The sequence below is a fragment of the Notolepis coatsorum genome, assembly GCF_963971535.1.
Source record: "Notolepis coatsorum genome assembly, chromosome: 2".
In the NCBI taxonomy this organism is placed as follows: Eukaryota; Metazoa; Chordata; class Actinopteri; order Aulopiformes; family Paralepididae; genus Notolepis; species Notolepis coatsorum.
Genome location: NC_140166.1, coordinates 181,155,670 through 181,171,648, shown reverse-complemented (window position 1 = coordinate 181,171,648; position 15,979 = coordinate 181,155,670). Strand labels below are relative to the sequence as shown.

At 43.2% G+C, this 15,979-nt stretch overlaps 1 protein-coding gene across 2 annotated transcripts in view; it reads right to left on the bottom strand.

Moving 5' to 3' along the window:
- The window catches only part of exoc1 (exocyst complex component 1), a 67,325-nt gene that overhangs the window by 10,438 nt on the left and 40,908 nt on the right, over positions 1 to 15,979 (bottom strand). Inside the window, exons 8-13 of one of the 2 annotated variants that reach the window (XM_084338090.1) lie at positions 13,971 to 14,080; positions 11,921 to 12,070; positions 7,413 to 7,521; positions 3,792 to 3,836; positions 3,225 to 3,388; positions 2,663 to 2,776 (exon numbers count right to left, since the gene is read on the bottom strand). In XM_084338090.1, the coding sequence (XP_084194216.1) occupies positions 2,663 to 2,776; positions 3,225 to 3,388; positions 3,792 to 3,836; positions 7,413 to 7,521; positions 11,921 to 12,070; positions 13,971 to 14,080 (692 nt within the window). The remainder of the gene's footprint in view (positions 1 to 2,662; positions 2,777 to 3,224; positions 3,389 to 3,791; positions 3,837 to 7,412; positions 7,522 to 11,920; positions 12,071 to 13,970; positions 14,081 to 15,979) is intronic. The other variant, XM_084338091.1, reaches the window with a different exon arrangement.

The following is a 15,979-nucleotide window of genomic DNA, read 5'->3' as shown; positions in this document are numbered from 1 at the left end:
AACAAATATTTGAATAGATATCACTATGAAACTTTCACAGTAATCGGTTGTGTTGAGTTTGTTACTACACTGTTTGTAGCCTGTGTGTAGTTCTGTTCAGTTCAATAACATCATTATTATTATTATGTTATTCAGTTATCAGGCATGTGTTTAGGTTGTCTATTACTTTTTTTTTTGATCCACTTTTTCTCCCATTTTTCTATATTTTTCTCCCATCCCAATTTCGTATCATCCAATTCAACCCTCCCCTGTCACGAACGCTGTTTCTTGCCTCCCACAAGCCGGCTGCAATGTGGACTAAGTCATACATAGCACAAGTCCCCTCCGGTACTTGAGGTAACAGCAGTCGCATCTTTTCACCTGCGCAGCTCGATCTCTCAGTGGCAAGGAGTAACGCGTGGGAGGCTCACGCTGCCCCCGACACTTCCTGATTCTACTGCGCAGGCGCACCAACCGATCTGTAGGAGTCGCTGTCCACAACGCCCGATCCCCACCCATCAGTTTCCCACCCCCTAATACGGCCAATGTGTATTAGTATGAACGACCAGCTAAACTGAAAGCAATGTGGAGCGCTGGGCTCGAACAGGCAAGCCCAGCGTCTCCAGCATTCGTGGCGAGCGCCTTGCCCACTACGCCACGTAGCCGCCAGGTTGTCTATTACTAATGGTTTGATTGGGTGTTGTGTTTGTAAATAGAGGTTTCAAATAAAAATGTATGGCATTTTACAATACAGAACTTTGAAGATGTTTTCCCAAAAATTAGTTTTTATGCGTTTTTCTTACACGCAAGGGTAGAGGGGGGTGGGGGGAGTATTATTTGGGGGGAGGGGAGTGGGGTCCGTTACATCTGACATTGTCCGATGTCATGTGTAAATTGAGAAGTGCAAATAAAAATATATTGGGGGGAAAAAACAGACGTCATTCAGTATGTGAGGTATTCCGCTCAAGCATGACTACAGCAGACTAGTGCATCACTCTCTTAGAATCTGGATACAATGTAGGAAAAGGTTCGGTCTACAATCAATGTCGTCTCGGGCACCAATCCCTTGCAATCATATGTTCCCACCGTCCCTATTGGACTCTGCTTTTAAGATCTGGAGCAATAAGGGTATATCTATATATCTGTATATTGACAATGTTTTTGCCTCATTTACTCAGCTGACTCAAAAGCACGACATCCCCCGGACTCATTTCTTCCGCTATATGCAAATTCGTGACTTTGTACGCAACAGATATCCTACATTTCCCAACTTGCCTGAAAAAACAACTTTAGATGAATTTCTAGATGTTAATGTATATAGAAGGGGAGCGATTGGAGTATTGTATGATATATTGTCGACCCTATATTCCCCCTCTCTCACTATTATCAAATCACATTGGGAGGATGATCTGTCTGTAGAATTTTCGGATGAACAATGGCAATCTATTCTCCGGAATGTTCACTCTTCCTCAATATGTGCCAGACATGGGCTCATACAGTTTAAGGTGCTACACCGTCTACATTTCTCAAAGGAGAAGTTGGCTAAGTTTTATCCAGGGACAGATCCTTTGTGCAATAGGTGCAAGACGATGACGGGTTCTCTCGTTCATACATTCTGGACGTGTCCAAATCTATATAATTATTGGACATCTATATTTGATACTTTTTCTGCAATATTTGGAACAAAAATTTACCCTTCCCCTATAATCGCAATCTTTGGAGTGGCACCAGAGGATATACCTATTCACATAAAACACTCGAAAATAATTGCTTTTTCTACTTTAATTGCTAGGCGTTTAATACTTATGATGTGGAAGCAGGAGGCCTCTCCCACACATGTTCAATGGACCAGAGATGTAATGGGGTTCCTGCACTTGGAAAAGATGAGATGCACCTTAGGAGGCTCTACGGATAGATTCTATAAGACATGGCAACTAGGGATGTCCGATATTATCGGCCGACCGATATTATCGGCCGATATCGGCAGTAAAATGTGATATCGGAAAATATCGGTATCGGTTTAAAAAAAAATAAAAACAATAACAATATTTGTTATATATATATCCAGTGAAATTATTAGTTACCTGAAATTATTCCGTTTTTTGGGGGGGGAAACCCTGCATATATCGGTATCAGTTGATATCGGTTGATATCGGTATCGGAAATTAAGAGTTGGACAATATCGGAATATCGGTATCGGTAAAAAAGCCAATATCGAGCATCCCTAATGGCAACCCTTTTTGACGTATATGGAGAATGAAAGGTTGGGTACACTCCCATAGTGGAATCTATGAGACTATGTTGGGACCTCGGAGCAAGTTGAAGATGTGAATGTGTTTTTGTTTTTGTTTCGTTATGTTTGCATTTTACTTATTTCTGTTAGTTTAGTGTTTGCCTAATGTGAGTCTGAGTTGAATCTGGGGGGTGGGCTGGTGGGAGGGAACTGGTGGGGGGATGGGCTGGTGGGGAAGAACCAAAATGGATGATTCTCTATTTTGACACTGACCATATCATGCTGGTTGAAAATGAAAACAAAATTATCAAAAAAGCATGACTACAGCAAATTGATGTTTCATCATTAGCTGAAATCAGTATGACAGTTTCATACATCACTAATGGATACAGTTTTGCAGGCAGCGTGCAATACAAGCAGTGAAAAGCTTTGTTCTAACCACAGACGAACCTGAGCTAGAGGCGGTATGACAGCGGGGTGCTGCTGCAGCTTGAAGAACTTGCTGATGAAGTCCTGTTCTGCTAGACACAGAGGCTCCAGCTCACTGAGGACCTGCTCGAATATCTGCACACACAAATACACATCATTTAGTTTTATATATGGTAAATATATCACAGGGGCGTAGTTCAGCCAGATGCGAAGCGGATGTACAGTACGGTACATCCCCTCTTAGCCTTGTCACACATTACTGTTTTAAGGACAAGTAGGACACATACCTTCCCCACCAGATATGTACTAGGCAGTATAAATAGTGTAAAGCCCTTTATCTTTATAATTCTCTAATGATTCACTTCGCTTTATGGACACCCCTATGCATAATTGGATATATTTTTAAAAAACTTTACTATAGGAATATCAGTGGCCTGCTCTGCATTATATGCACAATATCTAAATACATTTGCTACACATTAACCCTGTACATTTCAGTTCCCACCTGTACACTTGTCCCCTGTTCATTGCCTTGTATTACCTATCCTCAGGAAGAATAATACTCAATCTCAAGTTCTGTCACCTTGTCAAATTTGGTCCTGTCGGCCACGTCCAGGTCGGAGGCCGACATGTTTCCCATGTCCAGCAGGGAGGAGGACTGGGAGCGCCTGCTGTTGGAGCCCTGCACGGCCAGCTTGTTCAGGCTAGAGGTGGAGCCTGTCAGCTTCCCAGAGCTGCCATGCAGGCCTGAGACAGCGTAGGGAATGGACTGCGGTTAAGCCGGTGTATTATAGGCAAACACAAGTAATAAAATATCTTTCAAACTCTTGACTCAAAGCAATAACGTCGCTGCATTCAGAAGATAGGAGTTATTTTCAAAAGTCTAATGGCAAAGGTCAGCTTTTGTGGGCTTTTTTTTATTTTTATCATAGCACCTGAATGTGTTACAATGCATTCAGTTATAGAGAACAAAGCATATCCTAATGGACCACGGCTGGGAACTGGAACACAAAGGAAGAGGGAGGTCTATAGGGAATAGCGGGTTCCTGAGCAAATGTTTTCCTTGAATTGCAGCTTTTATGAAATACACTAGTGGACTAGTGGGGGGTTATATGCAGGAGCAACTGGTGGATCCAGCTGTGATACTTACTTTCGGTTTCCTGTTTGAGTGCACTCTCTTTCCGCGGAAGCGTGGCTGGCAGCCGGTTAGAAAGGCAGGCATCAAAGACAGAGATATGTTAGGCTTAATACATGCAGTATGGGGCAGAGGGGGGAGGGGTTGAGGCTGGATGTTAGATGTAAAAGGTCACAAACACTGACATGCACTGCAAGTTGCTTAGGCAGGCCTGGAACTCGCTCGGTCCTTTGGAAAACAAATTCTTGTTTTTGTTTTCAGAGGGAAAGAGAAGGTTGAAATATAGAACACAGAAAGCAGAGCTCTTTAATCTTGCCAAAACCAAAGCTAAACCAATATGTTTTTTTTCTTTTTACAAATAACACCCAAATGAATTATAAACAAGTTTGTGATGCCTTCTTACACAAAGCTAATGGAAAATCCTCGTTAAGTTACACATTCACAAGTTAGCAGCCAAACAGATTGGAAAATAAGTGATACAAGTGTCTTTTTTAGGCTACTGAACATAATTATGATGCAGAGGGCTGTACTGAGGACGTAGGGGCTGTTTTATATGATGCAGAGGGCTGTACTGAGGAGGTAGGGGCTGTTTTATATGATGCAGAGGGCTGTACTGAGGAGGTAGGGGCTGTTTTATATGATGCAGAGGGCTGTACTGAGGAGGTAGGGGCTGTTTTATATGATGCAGAGGGCTGTACTGAGGAGGTAGGGGCTGTTTTATATGATGCAGAGGGCTGTACTGAGGACGTAGGGGCTGTTTTATATGATGCAGAGGGCTGTACTGAGGACGTAGGGGCTGTTTTATATGATGCAGAGGGCTGTACTGAGGACGTAGGGGCTGTTTTATATGATGCAGAGGGCTGTACTGAGGAGGTAAGGGCTGTTTTATATGATGCAGAGGGCTGTACTGGGGAGGTAGGGGCTGTTTTATATGATGCAGAGGGCTGTACTGAGGAGGTAGGGGCTGTTTTATATGATGCAGAGGGCTGTACTGAGGAGGTAGGGGCTGTTTTATATGATGCAGAGGGCTGTACTGAGGAGGTAGGGGCTGTTTTATATGATGCAGAGGGCTGTACTGAGGAGGTAGGGGCTGTTTTATATGATGCAGAGGGCTGTACTGAGGACGTAGGGGCTGTTTTATATGATGCAGAGGGCTGTACTGAGGAGGTAGGGGCTGTTTTATATGATGCAGAGGGCTGTACTGAGGAGGTAAGGGCTGTTTTATATGATGCAGAGGGCTGTACTGAGGAGGTAAGGGCTGTTTTATATGATGCAGAGGGCTGTACTGAGGAGGTAGGGGCTGTTTTATATGATGCAGAGGGCTGTACTGAGGAGGTAAGGGCTGTTTTATATGATGCAGAGGGCTGTACTGAGGAGGTAGGGGCTGTTTTATATGATGCAGAGGGCTGTACTGAGGAGGTAGGGGCTGTTTTATATGATGCAGAGGGCTGTACTGGGGAGGTAGGGGCTGTTTTATATGATGGAGAGGGCTGTACTGGAGAGGTAGGGGCTGTTTTATATGATGCAGAGGGCTGTACTGGGGAGGTAGGGGCTGTTTTATATGATGGAGAGGGCTGTACTGGAGAGGTAGGGGCTGTTTTATATGATGCAGAGGGCTGTACTGAGGAGGTAGGGGCTGTTTTATATGATGCAGAGGGCTGTACTGAGGAGGTAGGGGCTGTTTTATATGATGGAGAGGGCTGTACTGGAGAGGTAGGGGCTGTTTTATATGATGCAGAGGGCTGTACTGGGGAGGTAGGGGCTGTTTCATACGATGCAGAGGGCTGTACTGAGGAGGTAGGGGCTGTTTTATATGATGCAGAGGGCTGTACTGGGGAGGTAGGGGCTGTTTTATATGATGCAGAAGGCTGTACTGAGGAGGTAGGGGCTGTTTTATATGATGGAGAGGGCTGTACTGCGGAGGTAGGGGCTGTTTTATATGATGCAGAGGGCTGTACTGAGGAGGTAGGGGCTGTTTTATATGATGCAGAGGGCTGTACTGAGGAGGTAGGGGCTGTTTTATATGATGGAGAGGGCTGTACTGCGGAGGTAGGGGCTGTTTTATATGATGGAGAGGGCTGTACTGGAGAGGTAGGGGCTGTTTTATATGATGCAGAGGGCTGTAATAAGGAGGCAGTGGCAGTGTTTGCCATTTTATATGATGCAGAGGGCTGTAATAAGGAGGTAGGGCCTGTGTTAGCCGTTCTATATGACGCAGATAGCTGTATTGGGGAGGTAATGGCTGTTGTATATGATGCAGAGGGCTGTACTGGGGAGGTAGGGGCTGTGTTTTCCGTTTTATATGATACAGAGGGCTGTACTGAGGAGGTAGTGGCAATGTTTGCTGTCTTATATGATGCAGAGGGCTGTACTGGGGAGGTAGGGGCTGTTTCATACGATGCAGAGGGCTGTACTGAGGAGGTAGGGGCTGTTTTATATGATGCAGAGGGCTGTACTGGGGAGGTAGGGGCTGTTTCATACGATGCAGAGGGCTGTACTGGGGAGGTAGGGGCTGTTTTATATGATGCAGAGGGCTGTACTGGGGAGGTAGGGGCTGTTTTATATGATGCAGAGGGCTGTACTGGGGAGGTAGGGGCAGTGTTTGCCGTTTTAAATTATGGACACAATAACCCTGGATGCAGTCTGCAGTGTACAGAGGGTCCGCTCTAGGGATGGGTCATAAAAAAAAAAAAAAAAAGCGAGGATCAACGTTTGTAGTAATGTGGTTGTTTAATATGCAGGTAAAGATTGATCATTTGATTGGTGGAACCGTGTTGACTGAAAAGCTATTTTCTATTTCAGTCACCACCTGGCCTCTGGCGTCATTCTTTCTTGGTTCAGTAGCTGGCTGCAATGTACCGTTAGCCATGTGGCAAACATTTTGATGAAAAAAAAAAAGAATTGAATGAAACTCTTGTCTAACGTGGGATATGTGGACCGGAGTTGTCCAATTGTGGCAACATTTTCACAAAAAATGCATCCGTTTATGCAACAGGAAGCGAGGACGACGGACCTAGCTAATGAAATTAGACTAGCATGATGAGCAGTTCCTGCAAGATGGTCTGCTGTGTCTGCCATGCACCCGCCAGCCCGAAAACTCTGCAGAGCTGACTGCAGATGTCACAGATATCACACGATCGCTGAAGGAGCGGGAAAAGGGTCAGAGGATGTGGGGAAAACACGTTTCGCTACAACAGCCAAAGTTTGTCAGAGGGAAGCGACAGTTGTGATAGGAGGATCAAGAAAAGAAGGCAGAGCTTGAGATAGGTCAATAGCCCGGTGCAAACAGCAATAGCAAACAGTGATGTCTGCATCGCACACACAGCAGATTTTGAAGTCCTCAAACCAAGCTTTGATGATGGTATGAGGTTGGACTAGTGATGTTTTTCTATGTGCAAGAGAATGATCATGTCACCTCATAGAACTGCAACTGAACTTAATAACACGGTACAAGTAGTCAAGTATAACACACTTATTACAATCAGACATTACATGCATTCCAAATCACACAGTATAGAACACATTCAAATGCAAAGCATGACAACTATTAGATTAGAAAGAAAGCTTTTTCTTTCACTGTCACAGTCAAGCGTTTTGTACCCAAACACCAGTTTACCTGTGACTCCAAGGTCTTACCAAATTTGCCCTTAGCTTCCTTGGTTGTACCCGCCATCTTTATCTTTGCAACCTCAAAGAAATCTTTGATTTCTCGTTCATATAATCTGGTCATGTAGTCGACGTAGGTCTGAAAATGTAGTGAGAAAATATGTTCAAATTTTAAGACGTCAAAGAATAAAACACACTATTTGAGATATTGCACAAATGAACCAATCGCAAACTTGCCCTCTTTTCTTGAACTTCCAATCACAACAAAGTTTGCCAGAGGGAAACAGTTGTGATTGGAGGATCAAGAAAAGAGGGTGGTCAATTGTCATAACAACCCTACCAAAAGAGGAGGATAAAGTAGTTTATAGTGTTAAACAGAATGATGCTAAACATTCAGAAGATTCGCCTAAAAATACATACCTAAGTAAATGGAAGATTGCTCCACATCTACAAGGTCCATTTGCATGTTCTTGGTATCTAGGGACATCTATGGATCTCAGGTAATGTATTCCCAGTGTCAGAAATATTGTGTCTGTTACTAGGCTTAAGTAAATTGTAATGAACCAAAGGAGAATATAAATTTTCTTTTTCTTTGATGGTGAATAACACCATGCTAACATTGACCAGATGTGGAAAAAATGCCACTGAGCTCATTCAGCACCTTCTTGAGATCAAGTGTACAAAGAATTTAAGCAAATAAAGGGCAGATGATTTACAGGGGGTTTTGTAGATACAGTACTGAATTTTGACACCCGGACACATGCAATTTTAAATATGAATAATATAGAATATAGAATATCAGGCGTATAAATGACCTTATTATGGCCAAGTCACACATCTATGGATCAGACCAAGTCTCCTCTTTCCAATGGCAGAGTTCAATCTGAATTTAGTACCACCAGGCGCCCCTGACAGGGCAGCAAAGACCGTGAATGAAATCTACTGTAAGTACAGTTACTTTTTTGTAATGTAAATAGCTCCGCCATTTTCATATCAGAATGAGATGCGTTTATTTTTTTATGTTTACAGAAAGGTAAACTAACTACATTCTATTTATGGCAATAACATTCAGGTTTGTTCGACCAGTGAGATATTATCCAGAAAATAACGTTAAAAAAAGTTCACGCTGGAAGTCAGATGATTGACAGGGGCTGGCGTGAGCTAGGGAGTGTAGTTTTATGAAAATCAAAAGCCCTGGGTCTCCTCTCCTCATAAGACTACAAACAAAATGGCGGCATAATTTCCTCAATCAGGTTTCTGTCGGGATGCGCCAAAATATTTATACACTTATATTTAGCTAATAAAATCATTGGTAAACAAACGTAGTGCTGAACAAATACACTTTGACTGCTGTTTTGATAGGGTTAGGGTCTTTACTCTTGGCTACATCTGAAAAAGAAACACAACATTAATTAACACATCCACCGCCGGAAATGGCTTACGACGTGTTTCAAGTTCATGCGAATTCTGCCATTCCACGGCGTACGACGTTATTGAGATCATAATGAATTTTTTCGCCATGTTATTCATAATTCCCTCACGGAGCCTGGTCTGATGCAGTGGGAGCCTGCACAACTCTGCAACGCTTCAATACTGCCGCCTGGTGGATGAGCGGCGAGTTGCAACCGGAAGTGGATCTCTGGAGATCTCCGGTGCATCTGGCAAATGCGTCCGGCACTCGCAGACACACGTCTGTAGACACACGTCCGTGTGTAGCGATCGCTGCCATAACGCAATAATCGATACGATTTGGCCGTTTATTATGATTATACAAACCGGAAATGGATTTAGGAGATCGCCGTCAAATAAGTGGGATCTTTTTACTCCAGTCTCATCGGCTAACGGTAAGAGGACGCTGACGTCATTTTCAGCGCGTTTGTTTATTATTATCCATGCAAACTGCTCTGATCAATATATCACCCATACTACATAAAGCATTTACTGACGATCACGGAATTATAAACGACCCCCCCCCGTTCATCCGCGCATGATAAGTCATAACGTTTAGGATCATGTACAGTTGAAATAGTTAATATAGCGTGTATCGCCAACAAACTGCAGTTGATCATCTATATATGCGTTTATGCCTATATCTCACGTTCTAGGAATTACTGCAGAAAACGATAAAAACATATTTATATTCTAGGCGGTATTTTCGTATGAATCTATGAATGAAAAAGTAAAACGTTCCTACATCCTGAACGATAGATAATCGATGTTGAATGGGCCATAGTAATGTCAATTTAGCAATACAATTTAAAAAGTTATAGCCCTGCAAAGAAGGTAAACATCTCCATAGGCTTAGACTGGTGGCAGTGATCAAACATTGATGGATATAAGCGTGGCAGGGAATGTGTTAATACGTTCTGTATTGATCGATTTATGGCACGATATGAATCTCGGCCCTGTACCGGACCAGACAGGCTTAAGGGGTTAAGACAGTGGTTCCCAACCAGGGGCAAAGTCTCAGAGGATTTGAGGCAAAGAATTAGGAAAAAATAAATACCCTGTTAATCTACATCTTTTTTTTAGGTGTAATCTCAAACTAAAGCAGAAATATCAGTAAATCCATGCTCTTGATGACCTTTACTGTCTTAAAAACGATAAGCAATGTGCTTCCGAAAGGCCCCACCTAAATTGGGAGGCAGTGACTTTTATCAGGGGTGAATTAGTGTGTGCAGGGTTCCTTTTCAGCAATTTAAATGTAATACTTTTTTATAAAACCTTTTTAAAAGGTGCTATACTGTAGATAACATTTATATGTAGAGTAATCATTAAAAAAAAGAATACATCCACAGAGCTTTTAGAAAGTTAGTAATTTAGCTGACACTTTTATCCAAAGCGACTTATAAGTTCTGTACAACATGATTATTGTTTAATGAATTTATCATTTAAAATGCTCTGGCAGATCCAAAATTAATGTTGTTGTTTACATGTATGTATCCCCTCCCTACTTCCCATACGATGAATTGGAAATGGGGGACCCTGGTGGAAACAAGACGAAAGTCTTTCTCTGGTCTGCATCCCCTTAACAATTGTATGTATTGAGCTGTACTGCACTGTACCCATTCTGCAATCTGTTAATAAAGTTTTCATTCATTCATTCATTCATTCATTCCCCATGTGGAATGCACCCGATTGGATAAATGACATGCTGGTGCTCTAGTGCGTCATCTAGTGGCTGAATGTTATCGGTTCTATAGCACTTTTTTTTTTCTCCACTTTTTTTCTCCCATTTTTCTATATTTTTCTCCCATCCCAATTTCGTATCATCCAATTCAATCCTCCCCTGTCACGGACGCTGTTTCTTGCCTCCCACAAGCCGGCTGCAATGTGGACTAAGTCATACATAGCACAAGTCCCCTCCGGTACTTGAGGTAACAGCAGTCGCATCTTTTCACCTGCGCAGCTCGATCTCTGTGGCGAGGAGTAACGCGTGGGAGGCTCACGCTGCCCCCGACACTTCCTGATTCTACTGCGCAGGCGCACCAACCGACCTGTAGGAGTCGCTGTCCACAACGCCCGATCCCCACCCATCAGTTTCCCACCCCCTAATACGGCCAATGTGTATTAGTACGGACGACCAGCTAAACTGAAAGCAAATGTGGAGCGCTGGGCTCGAACTGACGAGCCCAGCGCTTCCAGCATTTCGTGGCGAGCACCTTGCCCACTACGCCACGTAGCCGCCCGGTTCTATAGCACTTTTAAGAACACTTTGAATATAATTTTTAATACCCATTTCACAGCCATACTGGCAAAAAAGTAAGAAGAAAAATTACTATGAAAGAAGTAATTCCATATGAATCTTTGGGGGTTATCTGATACCTATTACCCTAGTCATAGTGCTTACTTTGCAGCACATTTAAAACGCTATACAGAGAAGTTATCGCAACATAGAAGTAACTAACCTAACTAACATTTGTTAGACTTATCAAAATTATATTTAAGACCTTTTTAAGACCATGCGGGAACCCTGTGTGTGTGTGTGTGAAGGAACTGACCCTGGACAGACCCTCGTACTTCTCCCTCTGTGTGTGTGTGTGTGTGTGTGTGTGTGTGTGTGTGTGTGTGTGTGTGTGTGTGTGTGTGTGTGTGTGTGTGTGTGTGTGTGTGTGTGTGTGTGTGTGTGTGTGTGTGTGTGTGTGTGTGTGTGTGTGTGTGAAGGAACTGACCCTGGACAGACCCTCGCACTTCTCCCTCTGTGTGTGTGTGTGTGTGTGTGTGTGTGTGTGTGTGTGTGTGTGTGTGTGTGTGTGTGTGTGTGTGTGTGTGTGTGTGTGTGTGTGTGTGTGTGAAGGAACTGACCCTGACTTCTCCCTCTGTGTGTGTGTGTGTGTGTGTGTGTGTGAAGGAACTGACCCTGGACAGACCCTCGTACTTCTCCCTCTGTGTGTGTGTGTGTGTGAAGGAACTGACCCTGGACAGACCCTCGTACTTCTCCCTCTGTGTGTGTGTGTGTGTGAAGGAACTGACCCTGGACAGACCCTCGTACTTCTCCCTCTGTGTGTGTGTGTGTGTGTGTGTGTGAAGGAACTGACCCTGGACAGACCCTCGTACTTCTCCCTCTGTGTGTTCTTGAGCCACTCCATGAGCTTGGCGTAGCGCAGCAGGTCCCGGTGCAGCGGGCTGTGTTTGGGAAGGGTCAGCTCGGCGGTGTGCTGGGACAGCGTGGAGCTCTGGTCGTGACCCTATGGAAATGAAAATCAATTAGTACTGTATGAGGTGAACGCAGCCCGGCGTACACTGCCACACTCACATAGTGCATCGGACAAGCAAAAAAAAAGAAAAAAAAAACACTGGAAGATGCTTTTTCTTAATCCCCATCACAATCTCGCGTGGATAGGTTGTATGATGATGACACTGTCAAACCAACATGTTAGTGAGATCAAACCATTTCAGACATGTTTTGTGAGTCTGGATGTAACTTATAGCGCCGTACGGAGCTTCTCCTCATCTCTACTGTGTTCACTTTGTACTGGTGCTGCTACCAGGCATGCAGGCAGAGCAGACAGGTAGAGAGGGTGTTATGGTTGAATACCTATGCGTGACAAAGGTACATTAAGCACCGCAGTACAGAAAAGCACAAGAGCAGCAGGAACCCAATCCTTTTGATGGAGGAGGAGGAGGAGGAGGAGGAGGAGGAGACACACGTCCGCGTCTCTTTAGGTTTTGGGATCAGATGAGAGAGAAGCGCGGGAAGTCGTTATAATAAGCATATCCCATGCGATCAGTAAAAAGCTCTGTGGGGGTCAGGGGTGCTTGAACTGGTGCTGGGTAAGTTGGGTGAGCTGGAACAGGCCAAAGGTTAGAACAGAGGAGGGGGGGGGGGGGGGGGGGGGGGGGGGGGGGTACTCACGGAAGTGACAGACAGGAGGACCTATAGAACTGAGGGATGGTCATTTTGAAGTGACTGAGGTGGTTGAACTGACACAGAGACAGAGAGCAGAGTGGGGGGGTTGTGAGCTACACAGAGTCAAGAATAGAAGGAAGAGTATAGGAAGGAAACAGCAGGGCAGGAGCATAGATATCTATATAGAACACTAGATAGCTTACCCGCGCTGCCGGCCAATGTAGAGCGACGTTTGTCGTAGGGCGGCCATCTTGCTCGAGGCAGCTCAGCTACTGATAACATTCACGTCTACTTTTTTACTTAAAGGCAGTTTTTTAAATAGTAAGCAATAGTAATAGTAATAATGCTTGTAATAAACCAACCCGTTTGTAAATCCGTCAATATTTCAGCGAGTTATGAGTATTTTTGTCTGTGCAGATCACTCACCCTCACTCAAGGCTGACTCGAGCAAGATGGCGGCGGTTCAGTGACGCTGGTGACTCCGCCTTAAGCTATCTAGTGTTCTATATAGATATCTATGGGCAGGAGGACCAGAGAGCCAACCAGGAAGTAGCTAACCAGGAAGTAGATGAAAACTAATGTGCACATACCATGTATTCACAGTCACAAGTTGGAGTCGAGCTCTCAATCTGCTGTCACGTGCGATTCCTTTTCTGTCTGTCCCTCTCTCTCTCACTTTCCTGTCACTCACTCTATTGTAATACCCAGTTTAGGGGAGAAATATTATTTATATTTAAGTTTAAAGGATTTTTATCACCAACATCTACAAGGCGGAAATTATTTCTTTGACTTCAAACTAAGCCTTTTCCAGACAATACAAGATAAAGATTTGCATAATGAACAAAAAGTGTAAAGTCAATTTACTCTCAATACTCAGGGTGACTAATGCTTTTCATGGATACGTATTATATATAAAGAGTATTATTCTGGAAACACATTATCTTTTGAGTTTTGAGGCTCTTTAAACCTAAAGAAAAAAGACTGAAAACAAAATCCATTAGTGTTATGCTTTGAATTGGGCGGCATTACACAGGAATTTCTTGTGTGACTCTTAAGATAGTGATGGCGTCACAATTGTTTAAATGTATGTGGTTGAGAAAGTCTGGCTCCACAATATAATAAACAATTGAACTGGATGAACTCTTTACTTTAAAAAGAAGCGTTAAAACAAATAGCAGAAATCCTACTTTGCTTGCAGTTAGGTGAAGAAGTACTATTATTGCTGTGGCGTTTGTTACCTGGTGAACAAACACGTTGTTGAGGTGATTGGTGAGGCGCCGGGCGAAATGGTCTCTCAGCTCGTTGAACAGGTGCAGTTGCTGCTTCACAGCCATTAGTTGGGCATGGCCTGTCGGAGAAACACAGTTCAACCTGGGCCCACACGTATACACAGAAAATGCAGTACTTCTTTTCTTCCTTGTTTTCTCCACCTCCGTACACACGAAAACGGCAGAAAAAGCTTTAGGTTTTAAGATTAAGATTAAGATTAAACTGGATTTTGAAGAAGTCTTTATTCATTGCACACATTGACAATGTGAATCACTACCCACCTTCAAAAACACCTACGGGAGACTGCAATTCGAAACTGGCCCCTACAAATGTCCTAACCCAGTTGTACAGTAAATGACCAAGTATGGCTTTGTCAGTATTCCAATGTACAGTGTACAGTGTTCCCCCCCCCCTACCCAACCCCCCCCCCCCCCCCCACCTCCAATGTACAGCCCCCCACCCACCTCCAATGTACAGCCCCCCACCCGCCCCACCTCCTCCAATGTACAGTTTCTACGTCAAATGTATATACACTCTTTTTCTGGACACTTTTTGTATCACAAACAGTACTGTATTTGCAAATCTGGTATGTCATAAATGTATAGATGTAGCAGTACTGTCTATCTGTATGTTGTGTATGTCATATATGTTATGATGAATTGAAAATAGGGGACCCTGATGTAAACAAGACGAAAGTCTTTCTCTGGTCTGCATCCCCTTAACAATTGTATGTATTGAGCTGTACTGTACTGTACCCATTCTGCAATCTGTTAATACAATTTTCAATCAATCAATCAATCAGTCGTCATGCAGTGGCACACACATGCATTTTTTTCTTTTTCAGGGGTCGCCGTTCTTAGTTTTAGGTCATGCCATGGGTTCATTTCATGCAAGATGTGTTTGCGTTGCTATGTGGACGGAGAGACTTTCTAAAACACTAGTTGGCACGGACAATAAAACAATAAAACAGGATTTTCTTTTTAAACGGAGGAAAACCCCTGTTTTAAAAAAATACCTGTGTACGTGTGGACTTAAAGGTGCTGTAAGTGGTATTTTTCTGTTTGTTCGAATAAGTGGTCTACATGTTAAAATAATAGCTCTACATTCCGACAGACATCACTTATAGAGAGTTTGGTCAGTAACATGGGTCTCCCAGTCCCTCATGCTCTGCAGTAAACACAAAATACATGTTCTGGAATCCCTTTCCCACTTTATCCAATCAGCAGAGAGAAGTCCACACTGCAAAAATTGTAGTTTTAAGCAAACGTGTCCTTGAAACAAGAAAAATAATCTACCAGTGCAGTAGGCAAATTTGGCTTGGTAAGATTTCTTGAAATAAGTGAAGAATATCTAGGGTTCTCTCTCCTAAACGTATCAAACCTGCTCTGAGGACTGGATTACACTACATGTTCCTCAATGTAGAAGCTTATCAAACTTACTCTCAGGAGTGGATTACACTACATGTTCCTCAATGTAGGAGTTTATCAAACCTGCTCTCAGGACTGGATTACACTACATGTTCCTCGGGTAAATTCCGAACTTGGAAAGACTCTAGTCTACACTAGACTCATGAAATAAACTACAAAGCACTTTAAATATTGACTCTCTCTCTCTGGTGATACTGGGACATTTAAAAAATGTGCTTTTGTATCTTAATGATTTCGAATGATGTAATTGTTTTAACCAATGCTAATATTTGTGTCTTATTGTCTGATTTATCGTTGCCTTCGTTTTTTTTTATGATTAATGACTAATTATTATAAAAAAAAGTTATTATTAATTACTCAGAGGCTGCAAATATACTTTATTTCTCGCACAAAATAAATTATTATGAATATACGTTTAGCTTCTTTCATATTTTATAAATCCTCTCACTTCCCATCCCAAAGTTAACACTCAACCACCAATGTGGTCCCGACCGCGTGTAGCTTAATCCCAGCGGAAGAGTCGCAGAACGCTTCCGCATTCTTCGCACCAC